Below are 27,247 nucleotides of genomic sequence, written 5' to 3'. Positions count from 1 at the left end.
ATTCAAATACCAGGTACACGACTGTAATACTAGCTATTGCAAGCTGAAAAATGTGAAAGCATGAATATATGAAGAATGGAACTTTGAAGTTTTAATTTCGCTTTTTCTTTCTTCCTTTTATTGATTGTATTTAGGCTATTTCATGTATTACTGAATAATAATTGGAATAAGAGAAATAATATAGGTTAGTCTTTAATGAATCGGCTTGGCAAAATGGGTTAATTCGCTAGTTATGAAGGTCTTAAGATTATCAACAGTAGGTTAATCGTAAACAAGTAGCTAAATTTAGCTAAGGCATGAATTTGAACTAAATTTCGTAAATTAGGCATTAAGGCATGATTTGAGTTCAAACAAGATTAGAAGAACGTTTAAGTTTAATAAACTTTTTAATAAGCTTTAGTAATTATGGTTAAATCTAGTTTCAAATGGTTGTGAATAATTAATCTCAATAGTTTTTTTTATAACAATGCGAGTTTTAATCTAGCTATATTTGATTCTTTTGAATATTAGTTGTCGAATTTTATTTTATTTATAATTTTGATTTTTTTTAGTAAAATTCATTTTCATCAATATTTGTATTAATCTAGCAATTAGTATGTCACGCTTTCTTAAATAAAATAAAAAAAACTCGTAATTAATTAGGATTTTCTTTCTTTATTTTAGAGACTAATTTTAATAGAAAAAATGTAGTCGCTTGAAGATTTGTCCATTTAAAATAAATGAGATGAGCCTCGCCTAGTAAAATGTATAGATTGCGCAGCCCTCACAAATGCATGCATTAATTACTTAGAACATCGGAGTTGGCCGTCTAGTGAAATTTTACGGCCTTTCCCAAAACAACAATACGCTAGTCGCTCTAGGCGCGTCTTTAACAAATTATTTTCTTAAATATGGGTGTGCATTTATGTAACCCAAATCCAAATCTCAACGGAGTCAAAATGTGTCGATAACCACGGGTGCATTGATTGCGACGTGGTTTGAAATACGTTTTCACAATGTTGCCATTCTCCGTAAAATAATAACAATAAATAAAAATAATGAAAGCGGCTAAAGGTTAAAATTTGCACATAAGTTCATAATTGTATAAAAATCAGATATTTAAGCCAAATATGACAGTCCGTGCTAGAACCACGGAACTCGGGAATGCCTAACACCTTCTCCCGGGTTAACAAAATTCCTTATCCGGATTTCTGGTTCGCAGACTGTAATACAAAGTCATTCTTTTCCTCGATTCGGGATTAAATTGGTGACGTGGGACACCCTAAATCTCCCAAGTGACGACTCTGAAATAAATAAACAAATCCGGTTTCGATTGTCCTTTAATTGGAAAAACTCCTTGTACCCTCGCGGGGGCGGAAAAAGGAGGTGTGACACATATATCATCTTTATTAATCTTGAGTCCAACTGAAGACTAGAAAATTTTCATATTCTTTATAAAAAAGAATAATCAAAAAGTACATCATAAGAAATATGAAAGACAAACAGAAAAAGAATATTAAGAAATACATTAGGAATGTAGAAACTAGCAACACATGATGCATTAGGAAAATACACTCAAGAAAAATAAACTAATTGCAAACATAAAAAATGACAAATTTTATAGCTTCATTCCCCAGTAAGATGATTAGTTCTTCATTCAATATCCTCAAAGAAGTTTCCGGCTTCTAAATGAGTAATATTTGCTAGGCCTCCAAAATCAACATCTTTATATGCAAGATGCACCTCAGAATCATATTTGTTTGAGGGACCTACTTCATCATCATTATTTTGAAAGGTCAAGTGTGCCTCCACATTATTTTCTTCTTTTCTGAGGGAGGCTTGATAAAGTTTGACAAATTGATCTGGCATACGAAAAGTGCGTACCCAATGACCTTTCATACCACATCGGTGACATATGCTAATTTTATCTTTTGAAGAATTAATTTGAGAACCCTTATTATTCTCCAGTTTATTTTCACCATAATGTCGATAATTGTTTCGTCCCCTGCCACCTCCACGTCTACGACCATGTCCACGACCACAGTAATTATTTTGTTTTCTTTCAAACTTATCATATGTTGCTACAACATTCACTTTCGGGAATGGAGCTGACCCAGTGGGACGGGCTTCATAATTTTTCATTAATAGAGTATTATTCTACTCTACCACAAGTAGGCATGTGATAAACTCAGAATATTTCTTAAAACCTTTTTCACGGTATTGTTGTTGTAGCACCACATTTGAAGCGTGAAAAGTAGAAAATATTTTTTCCAATAAGTCTTTATCTGTGATAGTGTCTCCACATAATTTTAATAGAAAACTTACTTTAAAGATAGCAGAATTATACTCACTTATGGTTTTAATGTCTTGCAACCTTAAATGTATCCACTCATACCGAGCTTTCGATAATACCGTAAGTTTTAGGTGGTCATATTGATCCTTCAAATTAATCCATAATTAAAGTGGATCTTTTACGGTTAAATATTCAATTTTTAACCCTTCATGTAGATGATGACGAAGGAAAATCATGGTCTTCGCTTTATCCTGATTTGATGCTTCATTTCCTTGTATAATAGTATTTCCAAGACCTTTAGCTTCAAGGTGAATTTCAGCATCAAGGACTCACGACAAATAGTTCTTTCCGGTGATGTCAAGTGCCACAAATTCAAGTTTTGATAAATTTGACATAGTAAAAACTATCATAAAAGATAAATAAGTTAGAGAAATAATTATATTAATAAACAATTAATGAAACAAAATGATTAAGGGAAAAAGAAATGGAAATAGAGTTATATCATGCAAATAACCTACTATTTTATTTTATTCTTGCCATAAAGTGGAAACTACATACTGTTTCATTTCACTTTATATTATTGACATATATGTGTTAATAGAATTGAACGTGACTAACATTATTTATATGTTCCAATCCAATAAATATAAAGTAATTAAACTAATGTAAAATTATTACTTGTCAATTCATTTCTCACAGTTCTTCAAAATGCCTTAAAGATATGCTTTGATCCAGGAAGTCCATGAATATTATAAGTATGTCATTAGTGGGTAGCTAGTTTGATGACTTTGAGGTCCTCTAAGAATTGAGCACTGAAGAAAATATTTATTTTATCACTGCAATGTACTTAAACTATTTAAGATGCCCAAGAGCACAAGTAATCTGCAAACAGTGAGCATATGATATGTACTGCCATAAATAAAATGAATATAATGATACATACCTTAATAAAATATGGCTCAACTTAGCGGGGGTTAAGAATAAAATTAGAGTTTCGTGCTGATAACATGTTATAAAATAAAGTGACTTAGTAAAATGTAAATAAGAGATAGAGATAGGAAGAAGGAGTATTTCACTTCTTTTTGGTATATCTTTCCACTGTAATTACATAGTCTTTTATAGACATAAAAAGTAAAAATTACTATAGTAAAATAGTGTAAGGGATGAACATAAAGTGGAAATCAATCCATAAACTATTCATACATGGACTTCATCCACATACTATTTACAACAAGCTGCTCTTTCTTTATGGGACAAAAGAAAACAATAAAATGCTAATGCCACAACAAAAATTTGCTCTCGTAGAAAACAGTAATAAATTACCAAATCCCACTCTATTTATGTTACACCGGAAAGGTAACAGAAAGAAAAAAACATATATACTGACATCTCACCTCTAGTGGCCACTGTTCAAGAAAAACTACGGAGACTTAACATTGACACCAGAAACTATTTACATTCAGTAATCGAAAAATGTATAAAATTTGTATATAACATACAAAATGTATATATATACAAAAAATAGATATTTTTATTATTATTATTATTATTATTTTAAGAAGGGTTGTACAGCACCATTTTCCTAAAAAAAAAAACTATCCGAAATCAGGAAAAGAATTATTCCATTAAGTACTGAAATTGTCCTTTAGAATCATACTACAGCAGCTTTGCTTCAGGCATACCTTACGCACTTTCAACATGCTTTATTCGAACTAACATAATATACGTAAAACATCTAACTCGTAGCTCTTGTTAATTACCATATATAGCAAAATGAAACTTGGTGACGTTAAACGAATTTATCGGATAAAGTTTTATGACTTTCAAGATTGTTAAATCATAGTGTCAGATATATTGAAGCCCAATCCAAACATGTTTAATTAAAAGTCAATACAAAATAGTACGTAGTACTTGTTAGGCTATTTCCATATTAGTAGCTAAAACTTAACCTCTGTTGGTGATCAGAGTGAAATGGAGATTTTCCCTTACTAATAATAAAAATATAAGACTACTCTGCAAACGTAAAATGACAAAATGTATATCCCATCTTAACGCATATTCAAGATTAAAGAAATTAGGATGAGTGAGTCATAAGCGAATTCAGTGTTATGGGTCACTGAATATTACATTCACATTCGAAATCATCACTTCTTTTTTGTGCTTTTTCGATATCGACAGTTGACTTCAGCTGCAGTTCCCACCTTACGTGCAAGTATGTGAATCAATCTGTTATTGACTTCGATAATCCAGCAATGATAGAAACAACAAATGATGTGAACATATTAAGGTGAACGTGATATATACAAGAAAAAGTGAATTAGAAGAAGAGTGGAGAGCAACATGCATAGTAACTTGTGCAATTTTCATTTAATGATTCCAAACGAATTAAGAGTATAGAAGTCTTGTGTAGAAATCCAGTAATAGAAACTACCAGCACATGTTCTCCGACCAACTTGCTTAAATAACTTAACTGACTAGCTACTTGCTCTCTGCGAGTGTAGTCACGGCCTTAAATTATGTTTATATATATTTTTAGAATATATATGATTCTAGCTAAGCCTACACCAATCGCTAAACAAGAGACGTAAATGTAGTGATACTCCACAGTCATCCCTCATCACACTACTGAACCTAAAATGCTATATCCGCCTTTGTTCTTACTTTGATGAGATTCAGCTTCTTCTGCAGATAAACTCGATTCAGAATATCATACCATGCTCAACCACAATAGTCTTATTACCATGGGGTAAGACTTAAGGGTGGCAAAAGTAACCCAAACTTATTTGACCCGCCCAATCCGCCCAAATTTTAATGGGTTTGGGCTAGAATAATTTTAATTATAGACGGTTTTGGGCTAGCCCAAGTTAATGTGAAAATAGCATGGACTAGTCAGTTTTCGAAATGGTAAATAGAAAATAGCTGGTGTTTGCAAAGTCATTAAAAAATTATTTTGCTGCGACACAGAAAGTTTCAGCATAATATACTGGAGATTGGTGTACCTGTGTATTAATTTCCAGCATATTATGCTGGAACTCCAACATATGGAAAGTTCCAGCATAATGCACATGTGTATGAACATCTAGCATATTATGCTCGACCAATATATTATTGTATACGGTTAAAATCGGAGAGTCCGATTTTATGATCATTATGTCATTCCAAAGCCCGTCTCCAGAAGGCTCAAGGCACAGCTCGAGGTTCGACCCCGAGGGTTCCCTATACTCGATCTCGGGGCAGCGCAAATCGGTGGCTATCATGGATAAGCGGGAAATTCCTAAGGCACATGGTCAAAATTGACAACGCCTGCAAGAATAGTACGAGTCTGTACTGGACCATTATGTAGTTGTACCAGCTACGTTTCTTTGTAATAATTATACATGTACCATGTTGGGATTCCCCCTCCTACATAAAGGGGACCCTTGTCATTTCTTGCACACAAAATATTCAATACAAGAACAAGAACATTCTCTGCTCTCTAACTTAAACATTTTCCATTGTCTTTCCTTTGATTCATTGCTTACATTTATTGCGTTTCATTGATTGTTCCCCATTTATTATTCATCATTGATCATAAAGAGCCATTATTGAGGCCCTTGGAACTGTTAGTCCTTCATCGATCGCTTAACAACTAGCATTAAAATAAATCACGTATTTTTAAAACCACAAAATCAAATCTAATTGTAATTACTATTTTCAAGGTAAATAATTATGCTGGAATATTTTGCGGATTTTGAACAGTATTTTCGTTCAGGTTTATCTTTACATGAAAAGTGGTTAAATTTCGATTACCTTTGAAACTGACTATTTTTCAATTACTACTTAGAAATCTGGCTATTTTTTAATTTCACCCCAAGTTAGCCTATCAAAAAGTATCAGCCCAAATGGACCTATAATGATGCCCAACCTTGACCCGTAAAAATGCTCAGTCTTAGAGTTCTAACTTGACCCTAATGAAAACTGAAAATATTTTCTAATTTTTCCGTGTACGGTTGGTTTAAATATTTGAATTACATTTTCTTTATGAATTCATTTTTCTCCAATTGGAGGAAAATATTTTTCTGAAAATGTTTTCCAAAACTTTTTTTCAACCTTCCAAAACTAACTGTTGTTGACAAAAATAATCATCAAACATGAAAATAATCTGAAAATAAAGAAGAAACACGTTATCACAACAGAAAAACAACAAATAAAATGTATATCAATAAAATAAAGGACGGCTACTGAGCTACTTTTTAAGTATCACAATAAAATAAAATAAAATAAAATACTCATTTTGTAAAAAAGAAATACTTTTTCTATATTATGAAAAAGGTACTTTTTCTACTGAAATGAAAAAATATATATTTTTTCTACATCATAAAAAGAAAATATTTATTTTGTTTAAATAAAAAAGAAAACACTCTAATTTTAGGGGTGGGGTGGGGTTCGAGGGTAGGGTGGGGGTAGGAGTGGTGGGAGGTGGGGTGGGTGGAAAATTCTAATTTTACTACTTTTTAATTATTCTAATCTTTGTTAGTATTATAAGATGAAGAACTATCAAGTAAAATTCTAAATCAAAATTGAGGAAAGAAATCATTGGGCATGAATTGATATTTATTCCAAAACATAAAATACTTTTTATGTAGCTTGTTTAAAAGTTGAGAATATTGCAAAAGTTTGGGTCAATTTGGGCGGTTTGAGTTACAACTCATTATTTAGCACATCTTGACTAAGCTCATCTTAACCTAAGTGAACTTTAGGCATGGTTGGACAATAATCCATTTAATGAGTTAGCACATCTTGACTAGCTCAAATACAACCCATTTGCCAGTCCACCCTAGGTAGACATATTTAATTGGCAACAGACAATACGATTCAAGAGCTTGCTTAAACCATTTGACGAAAGATTGCTTATAGCCTGGTTGGCCAAGCTTCTCCCCACGTGTTTTTTAATTTAAAAAAAGTATTTTTTTTTCTTGAGGTGTTTGCCCAAGCTTTTTTGGGGGGAAAAGTGTTTTTGGCTAGAAGTAGAAGCAGTTTTGAAGAAGTAGAAAAAAGCAGCTTCCCTAGAAGCAAAAGCAGTTTTGACTTTTCTTCCTACCAAAAATACCTTTTGCAAAATATTATATACACCAAAATAACCTTACTTAGTTTAAACTATTAAGTAATATAAAATGACTTTTGGGATGAACTTTCATATTAATTGAATGATTTTTTGATATATTTAAATCATCTTGAAAGAATAAAGTATTTTTCAATTTTATTTTTATATTTTACTTAAATAAAATAAAAAAAAATGTTAATTATTAAGCAATCTCTTCATGTCCCTATTAGTAATTTGACATTTAAAAGCACTTTTTAAAATACTTGGCCAAACATAAATTATCATTGAAAGGTGTTTTTTAAATTAATTAGCCAAACACAAATTGTTTTTCTCCAAAAGTACTTTTTCGAAAAGTACTTTTTTAAAAAAACACTTCTAAAAATAAGTTTATTTTTCCAACTTGGCCAAACAGACTATTAGTATGCAAAAAAGGTTCCGTTTTTGGTAATAAAGGAGACTCCAAGTGGATTGATTTACAGTCACCAGAGATTTGTTAACAAATAATAGTAGCCGGAAAACTTATGTTCTCCAGGGGTAAAATCGGAGTCAACAATGGCGAGCTATTAAGGTCAATCTACAGTTAAATTCATTACAAGTATTAAGTAGCACAACTTTTTGCATTCTTGAAGATTTTGAATAATCTAAGGGCTTTTCCTCCACTTAAAAGATACTAGGAAAGGAACTCAATTTGGAAATATCTACAAAAAAATCAACCCCTCTTTTAACAACACGAATTAAAAACAATTGAGAAAAACAATCACCATCTGTAATCCACATCACGAACGTGTATTTGAGAATTCACAGTCGCGGAAAAATTCAACCAGCCTCCTTCACCTTATAAGCATTCAAAAGATGTATATTGTTTTGAAGTCATAAGCGAACAGTTCCGTATTTAATTAAAACATCTCCACACATGCTATCCTGTCGAAATGAAAAACATAATACGACCCCCAAAGAGATAATGGCTTCTATTGTGTCCCCAAGCATCTTACATTAGAGTTCTTGAAGGTCGGCTTGATGACAACTACAGATTCAAGCTCATGCCACTGTAACTTATACTATTGGGAGGGAAGCAACAATAATCTCACATAGTGAGATCTCGAGAGAGTAGTATGTACGTAGCCTTACCCCTAACTTGTTCAGATAGAGAGGTTGTTTCCCATAGACACCTACAACCATTAAAAAACAGCATAAATAACCACAGTGATATGACCAAAATGAGATAAACGACAGATCTATTGGGAGGGAAGAGACCAGCATAAAAAGCTATGGCATTGAATAGGAAATTAGCAAATGCGACTGAGCAACTCGTATACAGCTTGGCCAACACCCACTTATTTCATTTATTTTAAGTGCACACTGATGGCAAAGTTTATTACAAGTTTACAACTATGGGTGCCTATATAATCCTAAAGACGGACAGGAAAAAATATCCTACTTAGAAAACCATCTTCTTTGCTAGCTCTAGTACTTCCTTGCGGCCAATAAACTTATCTGCAATGGCCAGTGCAAACTCCATGGTAGTTCCTGGTCCTCTGCTAGTAACGAGATTGCCATCAATCAACACCCTATTTTCTGCTTCGCTTGGATCTGAGAGCTTATTGCACATAGCTGGAAAGGCAGTAGCCTTCTTACCCTGGATAGCAAGCAACAACGAATGTCAACTAACAGAGCCAAATATTCAATTCAGATATGGAGCAGTCAAATTCTCAAATGCATAAACTTGTCTAATGCAAGCATGTTATTCTGCAAGAGACTTAAACCAACAAGCCTCGTACAGTGCTTGAGGTAATATTCGGAACCTTCAAGTCATGGCTTTCTTCTCCTGATAGCCAAGGTAATTTACAAATTGCAGTACTTGAGGTCAGATTCAGTTGCTTTACAATAGTTCAACAATCAACGTCCAAGAGCTTGAAATTATCTTTTTACCTTGAGCAACCCATGGTGCTCTAGGACTAGAGCCGGAGATGCACACATTGCTCCATATGGTTTGCTTGATTCTCTCTGCTTCTTCAGCATGTCAACCAACTTTTCTGAGTTGGCAAATGCTTGGGCACCACCAAGACCACCCTGTGTATTTGTAGATTACAGTAAGACAAGAACTTCAAGGAGCTTTATAGCATTTCAGAAGAGTGCACTCACTGGCAGGACGATAAGATCGTATGACTGCTTAGCAGCTTCATCAAGGAGCACATCTGCTACAAGCTTAACTTTTCTGGAAGCGAAAATTTCCAATGTGTCTTCCAAAGATGCCACTACTACTTGAGCATTTGCTCGTCGAAGTACATCAATAATAGTAGCTGCTTCAATTTCCTCGGAACCATTCGCAATAGGTACAAGAATCTGTCAAACAAGTATTTCAAAATATATTTAGTAATTTCAAAAAATATTAGTAATATTAGGTAGCTGAATACTAACTTGGTAATGGTTCAGCTCCAAAACTCAAAAGAAGTACATACTGCTGTTTCTTCAGAAGCTAAATATTCTATCTAGAAATTGGTCACTGCTATTACTTCAAATAAAGAATCTTATTAATAAGACTTCGCCTGAAATCTTGCTAAACCTACACTTTGGAGAGGTGGGCTATACACAGATGCCCATACAATACCTTATCCTCAGCTTGTGCTTTGAGTACATATATCATGATTCACAATGGCTTGCGAAGATATTTATCAGCTCAACAATGTATGCATCGGCATACAAATAATAGTAGAATCTTTCACTATATGCAAAATTCAAATGGATCACTTTTTCAGGTACTAAGTACATAAATGATTGAAGAGAAGGAAAATGACAGAGCCTTACCATGGACAGAAATAGTTCTCAGCCAACATCTTACCTGTGGCTTACTCGTAAATGTCCAATTTACTGAATTAAGCTCAGCAAATGCAAATTCTTCGCTATGATTTGGGCGCATCACCTGAAATATGAACGATTCCAAAATTTCATAAATAAACGGCACCGGGCAAATCCTGGACACCAGGGCTACAGCATGACAGTAACATCTGATGGTCTCCACTAGCAAAGCTAAAATGATTAAGGAAAGCATCAACTTTGAAGAGCGTGATCTAATACCAGAAGAAGCCTAAGTAAGACTGATTTAAAAAATTGCACATATAACAATAACTATCAGGATAAATTGTAGCCCAAAGTGATATAAGATGAGGCAAGAAGATATGAGGTCTCAACGTTGCATTCTGCATCTCGATCTTGCATAAAAATCAAGAAAGGCAAGCCAAGGCATTGAATTTTCAATTATATTCGTCATAATCACTCTACTCCTCCAAATGATTTAGTTTCTTAAAAAAACAACTCTGGTATCCAGCCTTTAGCCAATCATGCATCAATTTAACACCTGAAATTCCTCGAGCTACTTGTTCACATCACTATGACATACGAATTCAGACTCATCCTTTCTGCAGCACAGAAAGATACTTTTTAACTTTTTAGTTGGTTCATCTCCTCTGAACCAGAATCATGCATAGAAGTGAAAGGAATCCATTCATTGTTTTAGCAAATCCGCTACCATAAGATGCAGATGTAAATCACGTGTACACAATATCCCAAATTTTTAGATCTACAACTCCTGTCACGCATCTTGCCAAGACATTGGTTCCCCTTTCATGATAAAATAAAAGGGATGGATTATAAACATACCAGTGGGCCAGAAACTTCATCAGCCTTCTCTTTTCCATACAACTGCTCAACCAATGCAACAGCATACTCAATCGCAGTTCCTGGTCCTCGACTTGTCACAACTTTCCCATCCTTTTGGACTCTTGACTCAACAGCAATGGTATAAGATGATAGCTCCTCCATATACGACGGATAACATGTTGCCTATCAAAGAACCAAGAGAAGCAGATTCTAACTTTCAGCCCCTTCAAAAGAAACAACATCATTGAATTTTAAACAGCAAAAAAATGAACTTCTAACTTTCAGCCCCTTCAGAAGCCCCCATGATCCAAGTGCTACAGCAGGAGCAGCGCATATTGCAGCATAAAACCGTCCATTTACAGCTTGCTTTTTTACTATGCTTTCCAAAGTCTTGCAATTCCTTAGGTTGGTTGCACCAGGAATCCCTCCCTGTAGAATGGAAACAAATGTTAACCAAAAAAAGAATTGTAACTAAGGTCTTCATATGCCCCTTAACGAGACTTGAACAGCATCAAAAGTACTTAAATACCAAGCATCATATTGGTTAAGGAAAAGAGACACTACAAGTAAGAAATCCTTCTTCTTATATTCGTCATTTCCTGTTACCACGAATCTAACCAGAGGCGGATGCAACATTTTCGATACGGTTTTAACCGAAACCACCATTTTTGACACAGTATATAAAAATTACTAAATTTTCAACAAAAATTAAATTCCGATCCCATAATTCCAAAAGTGCAATAGGCTAAACAGTAAAATTTTAAAGGTCGAACCCATAGATGAACATAACTAGAAGGGATTTACTTCCTTTCCATTACTAAAGGTCTGAAAATGGACAAGAATAATGCATGCATCTTCTTTCACCTCTCATGTTTCCAGCCCTAAACACTTTGCTTCTTGTCCTGTATCTTTTTAACTCACAGATAGAACCAAAGGTAATGTAAAATGCATGTCTTAATCTTTAATAGGATTAACACTTTAGGTGAACTCACACAAAATATGCACATGATAAAGCAATCATCAATAGCATCTGCTCTCTTATATTAGTCAATTAGGTTTGACCAATGAAGCCAGGTGCAATCGATATATTTGAGGAAAATCTTATTTAACAAATGATTGAATTGGTCTATTAAAACTGAATCGCATAATAACGAACATAGGCTTATACAGCATTCAAGAGGAGTTAATCTAAAATCTGTATTTTGTAATTCGAGTCTTTGGCCAAACATCAGATAAGAAAATTAACATACGCGAGGAGGTGTAATCGCGAGACTAGAGGTTTGGAGACAGACCCTAAAATCTAAAGGGTTCAAGTTGAGTAGGACAAAGACAGAATAATTGGAATGCAAGTCCAGTGACGGGACTAGTGGAGCGGACGGAGATGTGAGGCTTGATACGCAAGTTATCCCTAAGAGAGATAGTTTCAAGTACCTTGGTTCCATTATTCAAGGTAATGAGGAGATTAACGAGGATGTTACACATCGTATTGGAGCGGGGTGGGTGAAGTGGAGGCGAGCATCTGGTGTTTTATGTGATAAGAATATGCCTCCTAAACTTAAAGGCAAATTATACAGAGTGGTGGTTAGACCGACTATATTGTATAGGGCTGAGTGTTGGCCAGTCAAGAACTCGTGTGTCCAGAAGATGAGAGTAGAAGAGATAGATGATGTTGAGATGAATGTGTGGGCTCACCAGGATGGATAAATATAGGAATGTAGATATTCGGGCCAGAGTGGGAGTGTCTCCGGTGGAGGACAAGATGCACGAAGTTCGGCTTAGATGGTTTGGGCATGTGAAGAGGAGAAACACATATGCCCCACTGAGAAGGTGTTAGGTTGGCGCTAGAGGGGCTGAGAAGAGATAGAGACAAGCCAAAGAAGTATTGGGGTGGGGTGATTAAGCAGGATATGACGTTACTTCAGCTTACCGAGGACATAACCCTTGATAGGAAGGTGTGGAGGTCGAGAATCAAGGTAGACGGCTATTAGATGGTCGAGAGTATTAGTGTTGGGCCTTTTTTACCTGTTGTTCTTTTCGTTTGGATTTCTTACTATCTTGTTGTTGTTACTGCTTGGTGCTATAGTTTATTTTATTTTTTTAACTGCTTTTCATGAGCCGAGGGTATCGGAAACAATGTCCATACCTTCAAGGTGGGGTAAGATATGCGTACACACTATACTTACCAAACCCCACTTGTGGGATTATATTAGGTTTGTTATTGTTGTTGTTGAATAATATTACCCGGAATCTTAGCCAGTGAATAACATAAATTATAAAGGTATTATTAGTTATTCAGAGTGTTACACCCGGCAACAAGACAATCCCTTAGGACAGCTCAAGTCGTTTAAGCTATACAATGTTTATTCGTGAGTTTTGAATAAAACACATACCGGAAGTGAGATAAGGTCGAATTCAGTATCCGCACAATCAGAAATTAGAGCATCGGCAACGATCTTAATTCCGTGCACTCCTTCAATCTGAAGCTGCTTCTCAACTGAGGCAACAGTAACCTCCGCACCAGCTCTCCGCAAAATATCTATCGGCACAATAGCCTCAATCGGCTCGGTCCCGTTCGCAATCGGAACCAATACCTATAACAACCAAATGTATGTCACAAACATTTTCCAAAACGAGAAAAAACAATTAGTTGATAATTTTGATAATACGCACCTTCTTAGTAGCAGAAGCCATGACTGAAAATGAAGTTACGAGGGAGAATCGTTTCTTCTTGCGAGGAGTGGAGAGAGTGAAAAAAGAGCGACTTTGGGGAAGTATTTGGAGTTTTATAAAGGAAGAAGGGACGGGAGTGAGGTGGCGCATTACTGGTGCTGCCATTTTGTTAAAGTCACAGAGTTTTCTGGAGACGCTGGCTTAGAAGGCTCGAGCCAAGGATCGCTTAGTCGGTCTTTTCTTTACAGATTACAGTTGCACCCATTTTTGCTCGTGTGTCCCACGGATGGATGCGTTTATTGTGTCTTTTGTGGCCATAGTAATCCTAGAAATAGCGCGGGCTAGCCAATTTTCGTACTGGTCATTCAACAATTGTCACCATTTGCAAAGTCACTAAAAAATAGTCATTATTTTGCTGCAACACGAAAAGTTCCAGCATAATATACTGGAAATTGATGCACCTGTGTATGAATTTCCAGCATATTATGTTGGATCGGTATATTATACTGGAACTCTAGTATAATATATTGAAGTTCTAGTATATTATACTGGAATTCCAGTATATTATGCTGGAGTATTTTTCGGATTTTGAACAGTATTTTCATTCAGATTTATCTTTACATGAAAAGTGGCTAAATTTCGATTACTTTTTAAACTGTGGCTATTTTTGAATTTCTCGCATAGTAATCTTTTCTCTTTGTATAAAAATGTTAAATGGGTGATGCAAAAATTATCGAACCTCTCCTTGGCGTTCCACACTATCTCAAGTGTAATTAACATTCTTAGTCGAAAAATTATATTGTGTATATATGTCAAATATTATAACATATCATTTTATATTAAAATTAAAACACTTCATATTATTGAGTGAGGCAAATCACTCGTCCAAGGTATTTAAAGTAAAGTGTTGTTCACAAATTTAAATTTGTCACGACTCAAGATCCCAATCTGCCATGACAGCACCTAACACATTACTAAGCATGAACAAGGTTGCCAACTCTAAATCATGAACGGTGTAGTTCTTCTTATGGGGCAATCTAGTCAAAGGTGCAGCAATGGACGAAAAACCCTCCACAAAACGGCGATAATATCCGGCCAAGCTAAGAAACCTCCGAATCTCAGTAGCTAAAGACAGTCTGGACCAACTCTTAACTGACTCAATCTTCTTCGGATCTACCTTGATTCCCTCAATGGATACCATGTGCCCTAAGAACGCCACAGCATCAAGCCAAAATTCACACTTGGAGAATTTAGCATAAAGTTTCTTCTCTTGCAACGTTTGTAGTACAATCCTCTGCTCCTCATGTCTATGTAAGTACACCAGTATATTATCAATGAATACCATGACAAAAGAATCAAGATATGGCTAGAATACATTGTTCATCAGATGCATAAATGTTGTTGGGGCATTGGTTAGCCAAAAGACATCACAAGGAACGCGTAGTGACCATAGCGGGTCCTGAATGCCGTCTTTAGGATATAAGAATTCCAAATCTTCAACTGGTGATACCCAGACCTTAAATCAATCTTAGAGAAACACTCTATCTCCCTGAAGTTCGTTCAATAAGTCATCAATGCAGGACATCGGGTACTTGTTCTTAATTGTAACTTTGTTCAACTGCCTATAATCAATGCACATCCTCATAGTGTCATCCTTCTTCTTCACAAACAGAACCAGTGCACCCTAAGGTAACACACTAGGCCTAATGAATCCCTTATCAAGTAGCTCTTGAATCTGTTTTTTCAATTTCTTCAACTCTGATGGTGTCATACGATACGGAGGAATAGAAATGGGTTAAGCGTCCGGCACCAAGTCAATACCAAAATTAATATCTCTGTCGGGTGCATGCCTAGAATTTCTGCAGAAAACACATACGGGAAGTCTTGCACTACCGAAACAGACTCAAGGGTATGAGTATCAACACTAACATTCCTCACAAAGGCCAAATATACCAAATATCCCTTCCCAGCTAGGGGTGTTCATAAGAACCCGAAAAATCGAACCAAACCGAAAATCAAACCAAACCAACTAAAAAAACAATGCTTTTTAGGTTTTGTTTGGTTTTGGTTTTGAATTTTAAAAACCGATCAAATTTGATTTGGTTTTGGTTTTATTCAAAAAATAACCGAAAAAATCAAATCAACCCGACTATAAAAGTAGCTATTTAAATGTATTATTACACATATATATGTGTATATTTTTATATAAATTTTCTAAAATTTTATGGTACATATTAGTCATTTGTATTTTTAGTCTAGTTCTTTGCTATTATAATAATCTAATTCTTTGCCTTTACATTCTAGTTTGATTGATAGTTTTCTTTTACTAAGTACAAGAATTTATTTCATGTTAAAAATAATCGATTTGTAATTGAATACTTAAATTCTTCATCACCATTTTATTTAATTATCATCAATATATCTTGAAAATGATAGATTTCTCAAAGAGCAATTGAATTGATAGTGTTATGTTAAAAATGTAGTCACCGGAATATGCGTTTGATAGTGTATGTCTCATATTTAAGAAAAAACCCGATAAATAATCGAAAAAATCAAAAACCAGCAAAAACTGACATGATTGGTTTGGTTTGGTTCCAATATTGAAAACTCGACTTATTTGGTTTGATTTATTTTTAGGGAAAACCCGACCCAACCCGGACCATGAATACCCTTATTCCCAGCCATTAATTAGGCCTTCAAATATGATATCACTCTACTGGGAAAATAGTCCAGAGAACCTCTCCACTCAATCCTAGGCAATTCCGGCATCGCCAGCGTCACGGTCTTAGCATGAAAATACATAATAACATGATATAGGGACAACCAATCCATGCCTAGAATCGTGTCAAAATCAACCATACTAAGCAGTAAAAGATCAACTCTCATCTCTAATCCCTCAATAGCCACCATACACGACCGATATACACGATCTACAATAATAGAATCACCCACCAGCGTAGATACATGAACAGGTGTAGCTACAGTATCATGGGGCATATCCAAATAACGAGCAAAGTACGATGATACATATAAATAAGTGGAACCGGGATCAAATAATATGGAAGCGTCTCTGTGGCACACTGAAACAATATCCGTTATCACTGCATCTAAAGAAACGGCCTCTGGCCTGGCGGGAAAATCATAGCATTGAGCCTGACCACCACTTAATAGGCCTCCCCCTTTAGGGAGACCTTGAGTTGTCTGAGTCCCGCCCCGAGCTGGCTGAGCGGGTGGTGACATAATTGGTGCAGAAATCATAGCCTGACCCATTTGCTGAATTGGACCTCCCATAAGACCAGGACAATAACTCCTCATATGCTCAAACTCTCCACACTCGAAGCAACCTCGATCCAACAACAGCGACGGGGACTGAATCGGACCCCAAGAACCAGAATAACCATTAGAAGAACCTGGTACAGATGAACCCTGAACTGATGGAGCACGGGATGAACTGTGAGTTGGGAGGGCACTAAAAGATAGCTGACCCAGATGAGCATTGTATGAGCCATGGCTAGCTGATACACTATGATGAACCGGACGAGCCGTTTGAGCGAGCCTATAAAGACGACCCCTATTGTAATGGAACTGTCCTCCAGATGAGGCACTGCTGAAACCACCTGAACCATGATGCCTCTTGGCCTCCCTCTCCTCGCGCTCCTAACTACGAACCACCTCTAGGCATCTAGCAATATCAACCACCTCGTCAAACCTCGCACTCGACGCAATCTCCCGAGTCATGATAAAATGTAGCCCATAGTTAAGGCCATCAATAAACCTCCTAATCCTCTTCCTATAAATGGGAACCAACCATACCGCATGACGAGCCAACTCTAAAAATCTCTTCTCATACTGGGTCACTGACATACCTACCTGGTGTAGATGCTCAAACTGCCTATGCAACACCTCTCTGCGAGTCGTTGGAACAAACTTCTCTAAGAAGAGAACCGAAAACTCATGCCATATAAATAGCTCAGAGTCGGCTGATCTGCTCAACTCATAGGCCCCCCACCATCTGTAGGCTACCCTATCAGTTGGAAAGTAGTAAATGAAATTCCACTGGTCTCCAAAATTCCTGTCGTGCTAAGGATCTGCTGGAACCTATCTATAAAATCTTGAGCATCCTCGGACTCGGCCCCACTAAACTCTGGAGGCTTAAGACTCCCTAACCGCTCTAGTCTCTTCTGCTCCTTATCATTCATAAGTGGGCCAACCTAGGCCCGAGCAGCTGTAACCGTATGGGCTGGTAGTACCCCCGATGTTTGGAGTCCTTGAGCTACCTGCTCTGGAGTACGGGCGGAGGGAGTTTGAGCACCTCCATCGGCCTGAGAAGTGGATGGTGCAGCCGAAACCAAAATCGCCTAAGCAAGGCTCGTGCATACAGTCAACATTTGGGCCAAAGCCTCATAAAGGCCCGGAATCACAATGGGCACAGCTGGTGCCGGAGCTAGTCCCACCGACTTAACCACATCTGGTACCTGCTCCTGAACTAGAGCAACTAGTGGCTGCACATGTGCTGCTCTATCTGCAGTACGAGCTACACCTCAGCCTCTACTATAGCCCCGGCCTCTCGCGGTCCTAACTAGTGGTAATAGTGGTCATCCGCCTGATCCAACCACACGTGTCCTCACCATCTATAAGCGAATAGAAGTTCAGTTTCCAGAATCAACAAATTCGCACGACAAGAGTACAAGAAAGTGAAGTTTCCTAATGGTTCGGTAGCCTCTCGAAGATAAATACAAACGTCTCTGTACCGATCCACATGACTCTGCTAAACCTGCTCATGACTCATGAGACCTAGTAACCTAGTGCTCTAATACCAACTTGTAACAACCCAATATTCCAACCTATCATAACGACGTCTAACACATTACTAAGCAAGCCGATAATCACACAACAAGTACGCATTTGAATTAGAACATGATTTAATAAGCTCAACAACAGAAAGTCTAATACAACTATCCCAAAATCTCGGTGTCACATAGTACATGAGCTACTAAGTGTCAACATAGTCGAAAACTCTTGTATAACTCTCTGATAAAATAGAATAGTATTGAATAAAAATGAAAGGAAGGAGAGTCAAGGTCTGTGGGAGCAATAACAGCTACCTCAAAGTCTCCAAACAGGTACTAGCACCACTCTAGAAATCACCGCGTCCAGAATTACCTCGATCTACATACAAAGTGCAGAGTGTAGTATGAGTACAACCGACCCAATATACTCAATAATTAACTGGACCAACCTTAGGCTAAAATAGTGACGAGCTCAGAAGGTTACAGTCAGAATCAAAATAATGACAACACAGATACAACAAAGAGAATGACAGTAATAACTAAGAGAAACTTCCATATTCAGCTTGTTCACAGTACAAAAATTTAGGCATGCTTTCAAGTTCAACAATATAAGCCCAATACTGATAAAATATGTCAAGTACAACTAGTATGAGGAATGTTACATCTTTATGCCTACATGTCAAATATGCATGTCAAATGTAATGTATCACAGTGATAAACCCAAGTACTCACACTCTAGAGTACTCAATCTGTTGATCTCAATTTTTCACTCATCACACACAATCACTCAGCATTAACGGGTGTCTGGCATCAGTTCCCTCACCAAAGCATGTGCATATAATGCATTGTGCATGCGCTCACTGTTGATATATCAGACTCCGGAGGGGATGATCATTCCCAAGTGCTAACATAAAGCCTATAAGGCCTGATGCGACGTGCAACCCGATTCACAATAATAAATAAGCCAATAAGGCCTCCTACGGGGTGCAGCTCGATCCATAATAGCACTCACAAATCCGGCTCTCAGGCCTAACTCAGTTATCAATCTCTCCAGTTCCATGGGCTCACAAGTCTCATACTACTTAACCCAAACAATGATAACATGATATATCAGTAAATAATAATAAAGACTGAGATATGATATGCAAATGAAAAAACATGACTGAGTACAAAATTACAGTTTAAGCAAATAACTCAATAGTAGACATAACCACAGTGGGTCCCAACCGAATAAGCACATAGCCTAAACATGATTTCAAACATGAATCACATCTTAATTACTCTAACACGTAAGAGTTACATGGATAAAACAAGAGTAGATAACTACACAACACTATAGAACCAATCGAGTCATAATTACCACGGTGCACGACCACACGCCCATCACATAGCATATGTATCACCCCAATATCAACCATGTATCATGAATTCCAAGGATGCATACCCTCATTATAAAGTTAAGAAGTGTTACGTACCTCAAAAGTGCGCAATTCAATGCTCTAACAAAGTCTTGTATTGCAAATCGGTCTCTGAATGACTCGAATCTAGTCACAAACAACTTAATATAGTCAATACAAGCTATATGAATCGATTCCATATGATAAAGCTAGGTTCTTTAACCTAATTTAAAAAGTCAACCCAAGCCCCATACCTCGAAACTCGACAAAATTAACAAAATCCGAACACTCATTCAATAACGAGTCCAATCATACCAAAATCATCCAATTTCAATCACAAATAGAACCTCAAATCCCCAAATCTTACTCTCCAATAATAGACCACAATCCCCCAAATTTCACCTCAAAAACACATAATTTTGGTTGAAAAATCAATGGGTATGAAATATTAATGAATAAAAGTGATCAAAAGTTGCTTACCTCGTGAATTAAACTACCCCTTGGCCACTTCTACGTCTACACACCTGCGGCCAATTTATCGCATGTGTAGTTGCACCAAAACTGAACATAACAGAAAATCCATAAGCCCTAAATTCAATCCGTTTTCAATCCGAATCACACCTGAAGCCCATGGAACCCCATCCAAACATACCTACACGTCCTAAAACATTGTAAGTACGTGATTTTTGCCCTATATGAATTACTCCTATAAAATTCAAGAAAAATAAAAAATTTCCATTATTTGCAATTTTATAGGATTTTGTGAGAATTTGTGTTAATTGTTTGCATTTTTCTGTGCATGTTTTGAATAAAAAAAGCACAAAAATATCATGCATTTCATTTAAGTTTTATTCTACAGTTCCAGGATTAATTAGTTAGCTATTTGTTTTGTTAAAAATGAAAATCACAAAATTGGTTTATTTTTGTATTTTTTAGCCTTTTAGTGTTAAATTAGTAATTTCTTTTTTTAATTTAGAAGTAATTAACTTTCATAAATATCTTAGTAGATGATCAGTTTTATTTTTCAAATTAATTATTTTGGGAGTTTAGTTTAGGTTTGAATTGATTAAATAGGAAAAGAAAATTGAAAAAAAAAAGAGAATCAGGAAAAAGGGCTGTTGTATTAAATTTATCAAAGCCCAAGTCATTTTTTCCTCACCTATCCGCCCAGGCCCAATCCCTAATTTGGTTCAGCCCCACCCCCAAGCCAAACGACGTCGTTCCATCATCCCATATCCTGGCCGTTGATCCTATGTGATCTAACGGTCCGGAACTAATCACCCTACCCCAATATATATGTCCGAACCAAGGCACCCCCCTTTCCACCTCCCCCTCAATTCTTTGTCTCTCACATTTAGAGAACAAAAAACCCTAGCCGCCGCCCCAAATTCCCAAACCTCCACCGGCGGTGGACCACCCAACAACCCCAAAAATTCAACCATGCAATCCTTACCCCTCCTTCTTCCCAAATCTATCAGTATCTTTCCTTAGAATCCAGCCAAATTTACCCAATTTCGGATCTGAAAATGGAAAATGCAAGCCCTAATTTCCCTTTCTTTCTCTGATTTTTGCTCCAATTTCGAATGTTTTAACTCGAATCTTACGTTAATAGATTGCTCTCAACAAGAGCAATCGATTGACAAAAGTTTTGAGTCATTACGAAAAAGTCGGATGTTGACTGACTCACCGGATTCCGGCCAAGCTTCGACTCCTTTCATCTTTCGTCGAGTCGTTTCAATTTGTCACTTCATTCCGGCATAAATTGGTACCTTTCCCCTCTTTTCTCTCTTGATTATGTGTTCTTGCATCATTTTATGTTTTTCTTATATATATTATTACTTTCATGCTTATATTTGTTTCGTTATTTTTGTTAGTTGAATTAGTCTTAGCTTATCTTTGTTTTCTAATTGATTAATAGCATAAGTTAGGGTTAATTGCTAAAAATCATTTAATTCTGGATTTTCTTCTCTTGATAAACACTGAATTTGATTCTGTTTGGTCACTTTGGTTGATTGGGCTTTTGGTCATCTCTGACCTGGTTTAAAGAGGCACGTTCATTTAGGGTTGGGTCTTGGGTCAAATTCGACCCATGTGTGATTCAGTTTGGGAAGAAATTATAAGGCTGTCCCGGGGGGGGGTGTTTTGGGTATTTGAGAGTAGGGAATAATTTCTGTTGCGGAAGCTTCTAGGGTATAAGGCTGGGTCTTGGTTTGTTAAGAGATAAGCGGGGGTTAGATATTTTGAAGGGTTAAAAAGGGTAAAATGACTAAGAATTGGGGGGGGGGGATAAAAAGGGGAAATGGTTAGCTAGGCTAGGGCTGCCTTAGGATTGCCTATATAAGAGCCCTTTTCTCTCATTTAGAGTAGTCATTCATACTCTGAAAAATACTGAAAAGTTCCTGCATCTTTTGGTTGAAATTGGTTTTGGTTTTGCTCTTTGGTCTTCATTGTTAGTCATAATTTAAAAACTTCAAGGAATTTCTGTTTGTCTAGGGTTAAAAATGGTTTGAAAGAGCGGAATATTGATGTGTTGAGGTGCTGACCTACTGCTGTTGCTGAATCCCTCACTTTTGTTGATTCCTAAACATATTTTCTTTTGTTGTTGATTGCTATATTCAGGTACTACTCTGAAACTTTGAGCAGCAAGTTTGAATGTGAAGATGTGAATGATTTGGATTGATACAGCTGTGTTATTTTAATAAAGTAGTTCTAATGATTTTATTAATTCATGTAACTCTCTCCTTGTTTAGCTAGTATTATGTGGGGTTTGATTCAGGTGGTATTTGGTTCCTAATAGATAAAGACTTGTATTTGATTCATGTAATTAAGGCCCATCTCTTCTTCTTCATCTCTTCTGTGATTTTGTTTAATGTCTGAGGCGTGGACCTCCATTTCACTGTTGAGTTACAATATGGAGGAAATTATTGAGTGTGTATTTACATCATTTCTTTGAGTTTATTTTTAGTCTTGTTGAATCTTTGGAATTTTTATTGTGGGTTCGAATCAGCTTAGATGAGTTTAACTAGCCTGGAAATTATGTCCTTGTTGTAAGCACGTGATTTTTGCCCAATATGAGAAATACTCCCAAAAAATGCAAAATAAAATGATTTTTCTTGATGTGCAATTTTGAGTGTTTTTGTGATATTTTTGAATAATTATTTGTATTTATCTGTGCATGTTTATTTGCTAAATTAATAAAAAATACAAAAATATGTCGCATTTTGCATATAGGATTTAATTCTACAATTGTTAGTAATTAAATTTGTTTTACAAAAATTAAAAATTACAAAAATAGGCATCGTTTGCATTTTTAGCATTTAATGTCCAAATATACAATTTTATGCTTAATTAATACTTAATTGTGCGTTAATTGTTATTGGGAGTTAATTTGCGCTTTTATAACTTAATTTAGTTTTTAATAATAGTTTAAGTATTTTTATAATTTAGTTTTAGAAAAATAAAAGAAGAAAAAAAAAGCGAAAATATAAAGAAAGTCGGAATTGGGCCTCTTCTTCAATTTCAAGCCATAGGCCCAAAAAATGGCCCAATCTTCCCTACGACCCAGTCCATTTCGAACTGGGTCGACCCAGTCCATAACCCAACACCCCTATTATCTTACAAACAACACAAAACAAAAGAAAAAAAAAGAGAAAAAACCCTAAAAATTCCTAACTAATCCGCCACCCCCCCCCCTTTCCTATCTTCTTCTTCTTCCTCAAGCTTCAAGCAAGCACCCATGGCAGCTACCCTTTCCCCCTCTGCCTCACCCTCATCCCCACGAACACCTCCTCATGTCGTCACCACCCTAGCTTCAACCACCAACGACCTTCCCCTTCCGCCATTGAAGCCCAACGTACAAACAACCATAGTTGCCATCACCATCGTCCCAAACGACCATGGTTGCTTTTCAGCTCGCGCTGCTGCTCCGTTCTCTTCTCCGACCAGCCCGACATGCTGCTGCTTCACTACTGCTTCAGCTGCGTTGCTGCTGCCTCAGTTTTGACTGCCATGTCCATGACGTTGCTGCGCCGCCGCTGCTGCCGTTCCGCCGCTGCTGGTGCTGTCGTTCCGTCGCTGCTGCTGCTGCCGTTCCGCCGCTGCTGTTGCTGCCTACTGCTGCCTGCGTTAACTGCTACATCTTTGCTGCTGCTCGACGTTGTTGCTTCTCCATCAAGTTTAATCCGTCGAAGTCGTTATGTGATGTTTTGAGTTCGTCAAAGGAAGGTGAGTTTATCGTTGAAGGCAAGATTTGTTAAGGCGTTGGTAGTTTTGATGCGATATTTGTTTCCGGGCAGATTTGTTTCCGTTCAAGTTCGTCATTATTTCGATCCGGTTAGTGTTTTTTTTGAGTTTTATTTTTGTCCATATTTTTGTTTGATATTTTCCGGATCCAAAATCGTTAAAGAATTCAATTTTTGTTTTGTTTGTCCGTAGTTGAAATAATTTTAGTTTGTTCATATGTTTCGTTAAATTAATTTTCAGATTTCAAAATAGAAGTTTAATTAGTTGTTTTCATGTTTATTTCATGTTTGTATTATTGTTTAAAGTAAGTATTTGTTAGTTTGATGTTTGTTAGATTCAAATTGAAATTTAATCAACTATTTCTTCAATTTGTTTCATGTGTTTATGTATTGTTAGAAATTGTTAATATTGTTAAGTTCAAGTTTAAGTTCATAATTGTTTCTTCGTCGATCTTGTTATTTGTTTAAAGAATTTAGTTGTATTAAAGGAATATATTGTTTTAATCGTTTAATCCGTCATGTTTGTTGTCTTAAAATAGATTCATTCATGTTCATACTTTGTTTGGATGATCTTGAATCCGAATTTTGTATAGTTTGATTTCTTGTTTACCATTTATGATTATTGCTTGAATTGTTCTCATAATCTTGTTTAAAGTTTAATATAAGAATTGTTTGTTGTAATGTTGTTAGAGTTGATTTTAAGTTCAATATGATTGAATTTAGAAATCTTCATACTTTGTTTGTTGTTGTTGTTGAATCCGAAAATAGGATTGTTTGTTGCTAAAATATTGTTCAATCAAATTTTAGTTGTTCTTTGTTGTTCAATTCGTGTTCATGTGATTTGTTGTTGAAATATTGTTAAAATCGTGTTCATGTGATATTGTTGTTATGATGTTCATCCATGTTCATATTGTTGTTTGAACATTGTTAGAAATTGATCATATTGTCTATATTTTGGTTAAGTTTGATTAATTGATGTGTTATAGCTGATGGGTAGTTTGGTAAATTTGTAGTACGTTCAGGGGTAGTTTGGTAATTTCAGTAAGGTCGGAGGGGTAGTTTAGGAATTGTACATTTTGAAATTGTTTATTTGAAGCATGGGGGACAAAATGAAATGGGGTGGGTTGTGATATGATTATTTAATATAAAGGGGGGACAAGATTTAAATTAAAGGGGAATCTTGCATTATTTTAAATAAAGCATGGGGGACAAAATATAATGGGGTGGTGTGATATGTTTATTTAATGTAATGGGGATGAGTGGAAAGATAATGGGTTGGGTAGAGAAAAAGTATTGATTTAATTGATTAAAAGGTTTATGAGATGTGTTATATATGTGAAGTCTTGAAGAAGAAAAAACAGAAGAGAGAGAGAGAATAGAGAGAGATACGAAAAAAATACACAAATAGAAGAGAGAAAAATTCCGAAAAATATTTAAGCTTTCAAAATAAAATAAAACTAAAAAAAATCTACTGCTTTCTTTCTTTGTTTGAAATTAGTATTAATGGTTGTTGTTTCATTTAAAGCTTAAAGCTTTTGTTTTTGGGATTACTACTCCACCGGTCTGTTACTGGGTTGTTACTGTTGCTGGGCAGTTGTTGCTATTGTACTGTTATTATTGCTGCTGATTCTCATCATCATTTTCTTTTGCTTCCAATATCAGGTACATATCTGAAAATTCATGTCATGAAAAGCTTCAACATGGCAAGTAAATGAAGTTTGATTATAAGGATGTTTTCTACTCATTTAAATTTTATTAGTTTAAGTTTCAGTTTTGTTTTAGTTGGTTAATATAGTATTAAATCAATTGGTAGATTAGTTCTCTTTCTTAATAACAAATGGCTTAGTTATTTTAGGAACGCGATCAACTCATTTCTTTTAATATATGAAATAATGTCAATGATTTTTTACAAAATATAGAGTTAGTGTTTGCAAATATTCGCATAGGCAGAATATAAGAATTGGTTTATTTATCTCAAACCCAATCTTCGTAAGCAAAATTAACCAAACAATTATAACCTCGGACTAAAAACAAGTGGTGTAAAAGAAGGATGAGATTTATAGATTGTAACTTTTTAAGTCAAAAAATGTGTAAATAGCGTTTGCTCCAAATATAACAATGAAAATTCTTCAAAAAATATTACTTCATTTATTAAATTAATTGTTTTCCTAAGTTTTATACGCAATTCGCTTTTTGGGTAGATAAATATTGTATTTACCATAAAAATGGTAGTATTAATCACACGTTGTTTATTTTTATTTTATTTTTATTTTACTCTTTAAACTCATGGTTTTTGAGGAATATAATTCACACGTAAAAAATATAATTTGCGGTCAACACTTAATGAATTGTGAATTCTTTTCAAGGAATTTAGAGGCATCTCAAATAGTGATTTCTCATGACTCTTACATTTAAAATAGATGGATGCAATAAACATTTGTAGAGAATTTATATTACTGTCAAGAATATTTGCATAATTAAGGATGCGTTCGCGTGACTTGATTATACTTCTAAAGGCGATTCGGATTATGCGTTCGCGCAACTTCGAGCAAATTTTTAATAAAAAGGGGTTCTTCGGAGATCATCAATATTAATTTCATATAACCCGAGATGTGCAGTTCACTATTTAATCATACAAGAGCGACAGACGTTCTTAATTTTATTTAAGCACAATTTCGAACTTAAGTCTATTTTTATAATAATAAAAAAAATCGAAAATAATAATAATTATATTATCAATATCATTGTGTACACGTGCGCGTGACACAACTCCGCATGTTTTAAAAAATATAATTTATAACACGAATATACGCGTGATTCGATTCAAAGAAGGGTCTTTAAATCTAAATAGAAGCGGTAACAATAAAATCATGCAATAAAAATGTATTTAACAAATCAAAATAATCAAGCCGAATATAACAGTTGAGCGACCGTGCTAGAACCACGGAACTCGGGAATGCCTAACACCTTCTCCCGGGTTAACAGAATTCCTTATCCGGATTTCTGGTGCACAGACTGTTAAATAGACAGAGTCATATTCTTTTCCTCGATTCGGGATTAAAATAGGTGACTTGGGACACCCTAAATCTCCCAAGTGGCGACTCTGAAATAAAGAAATAAATCCCGTTTCGACTGTC

At 35.7% G+C, this 27,247-nt stretch overlaps 1 protein-coding gene across 1 annotated transcript; it reads right to left on the bottom strand.

Moving 5' to 3' along the window:
- Positions 1-8,308: 8,308 nt before the first annotated feature.
- On the bottom strand, positions 8,309-13,899 carry LOC104217167 (protein DJ-1 homolog B-like). The gene is made up of 9 exons (XM_009767325.2): positions 13,683-13,899; positions 13,403-13,603; positions 11,292-11,441; positions 11,013-11,195; positions 10,195-10,275; positions 9,498-9,698; positions 9,285-9,425; positions 8,794-8,991; positions 8,309-8,524 (listed from the first exon to the last, which is right to left on the bottom strand). Exons 1-8 carry the CDS (start codon positions 13,845-13,847, stop codon positions 8,794-8,796), a joined length of 1,320 nt encoding a protein of 439 aa, XP_009765627.1. The 5' UTR covers positions 13,848-13,899; the 3' UTR covers positions 8,309-8,524.
- Between the last annotated feature and the right edge of the window lie 13,348 nt (positions 13,900-27,247).

This window comes from Nicotiana sylvestris, chromosome 7 (assembly GCF_000393655.2).
Source record: "Nicotiana sylvestris chromosome 7, ASM39365v2, whole genome shotgun sequence".
Classification (NCBI taxonomy): domain Eukaryota; kingdom Viridiplantae; phylum Streptophyta; class Magnoliopsida; order Solanales; family Solanaceae; genus Nicotiana; species Nicotiana sylvestris.
The sequence above is the reverse complement of the archived record's forward strand: the minus strand, read 5'-3'. Positions and strand labels throughout refer to the sequence as shown.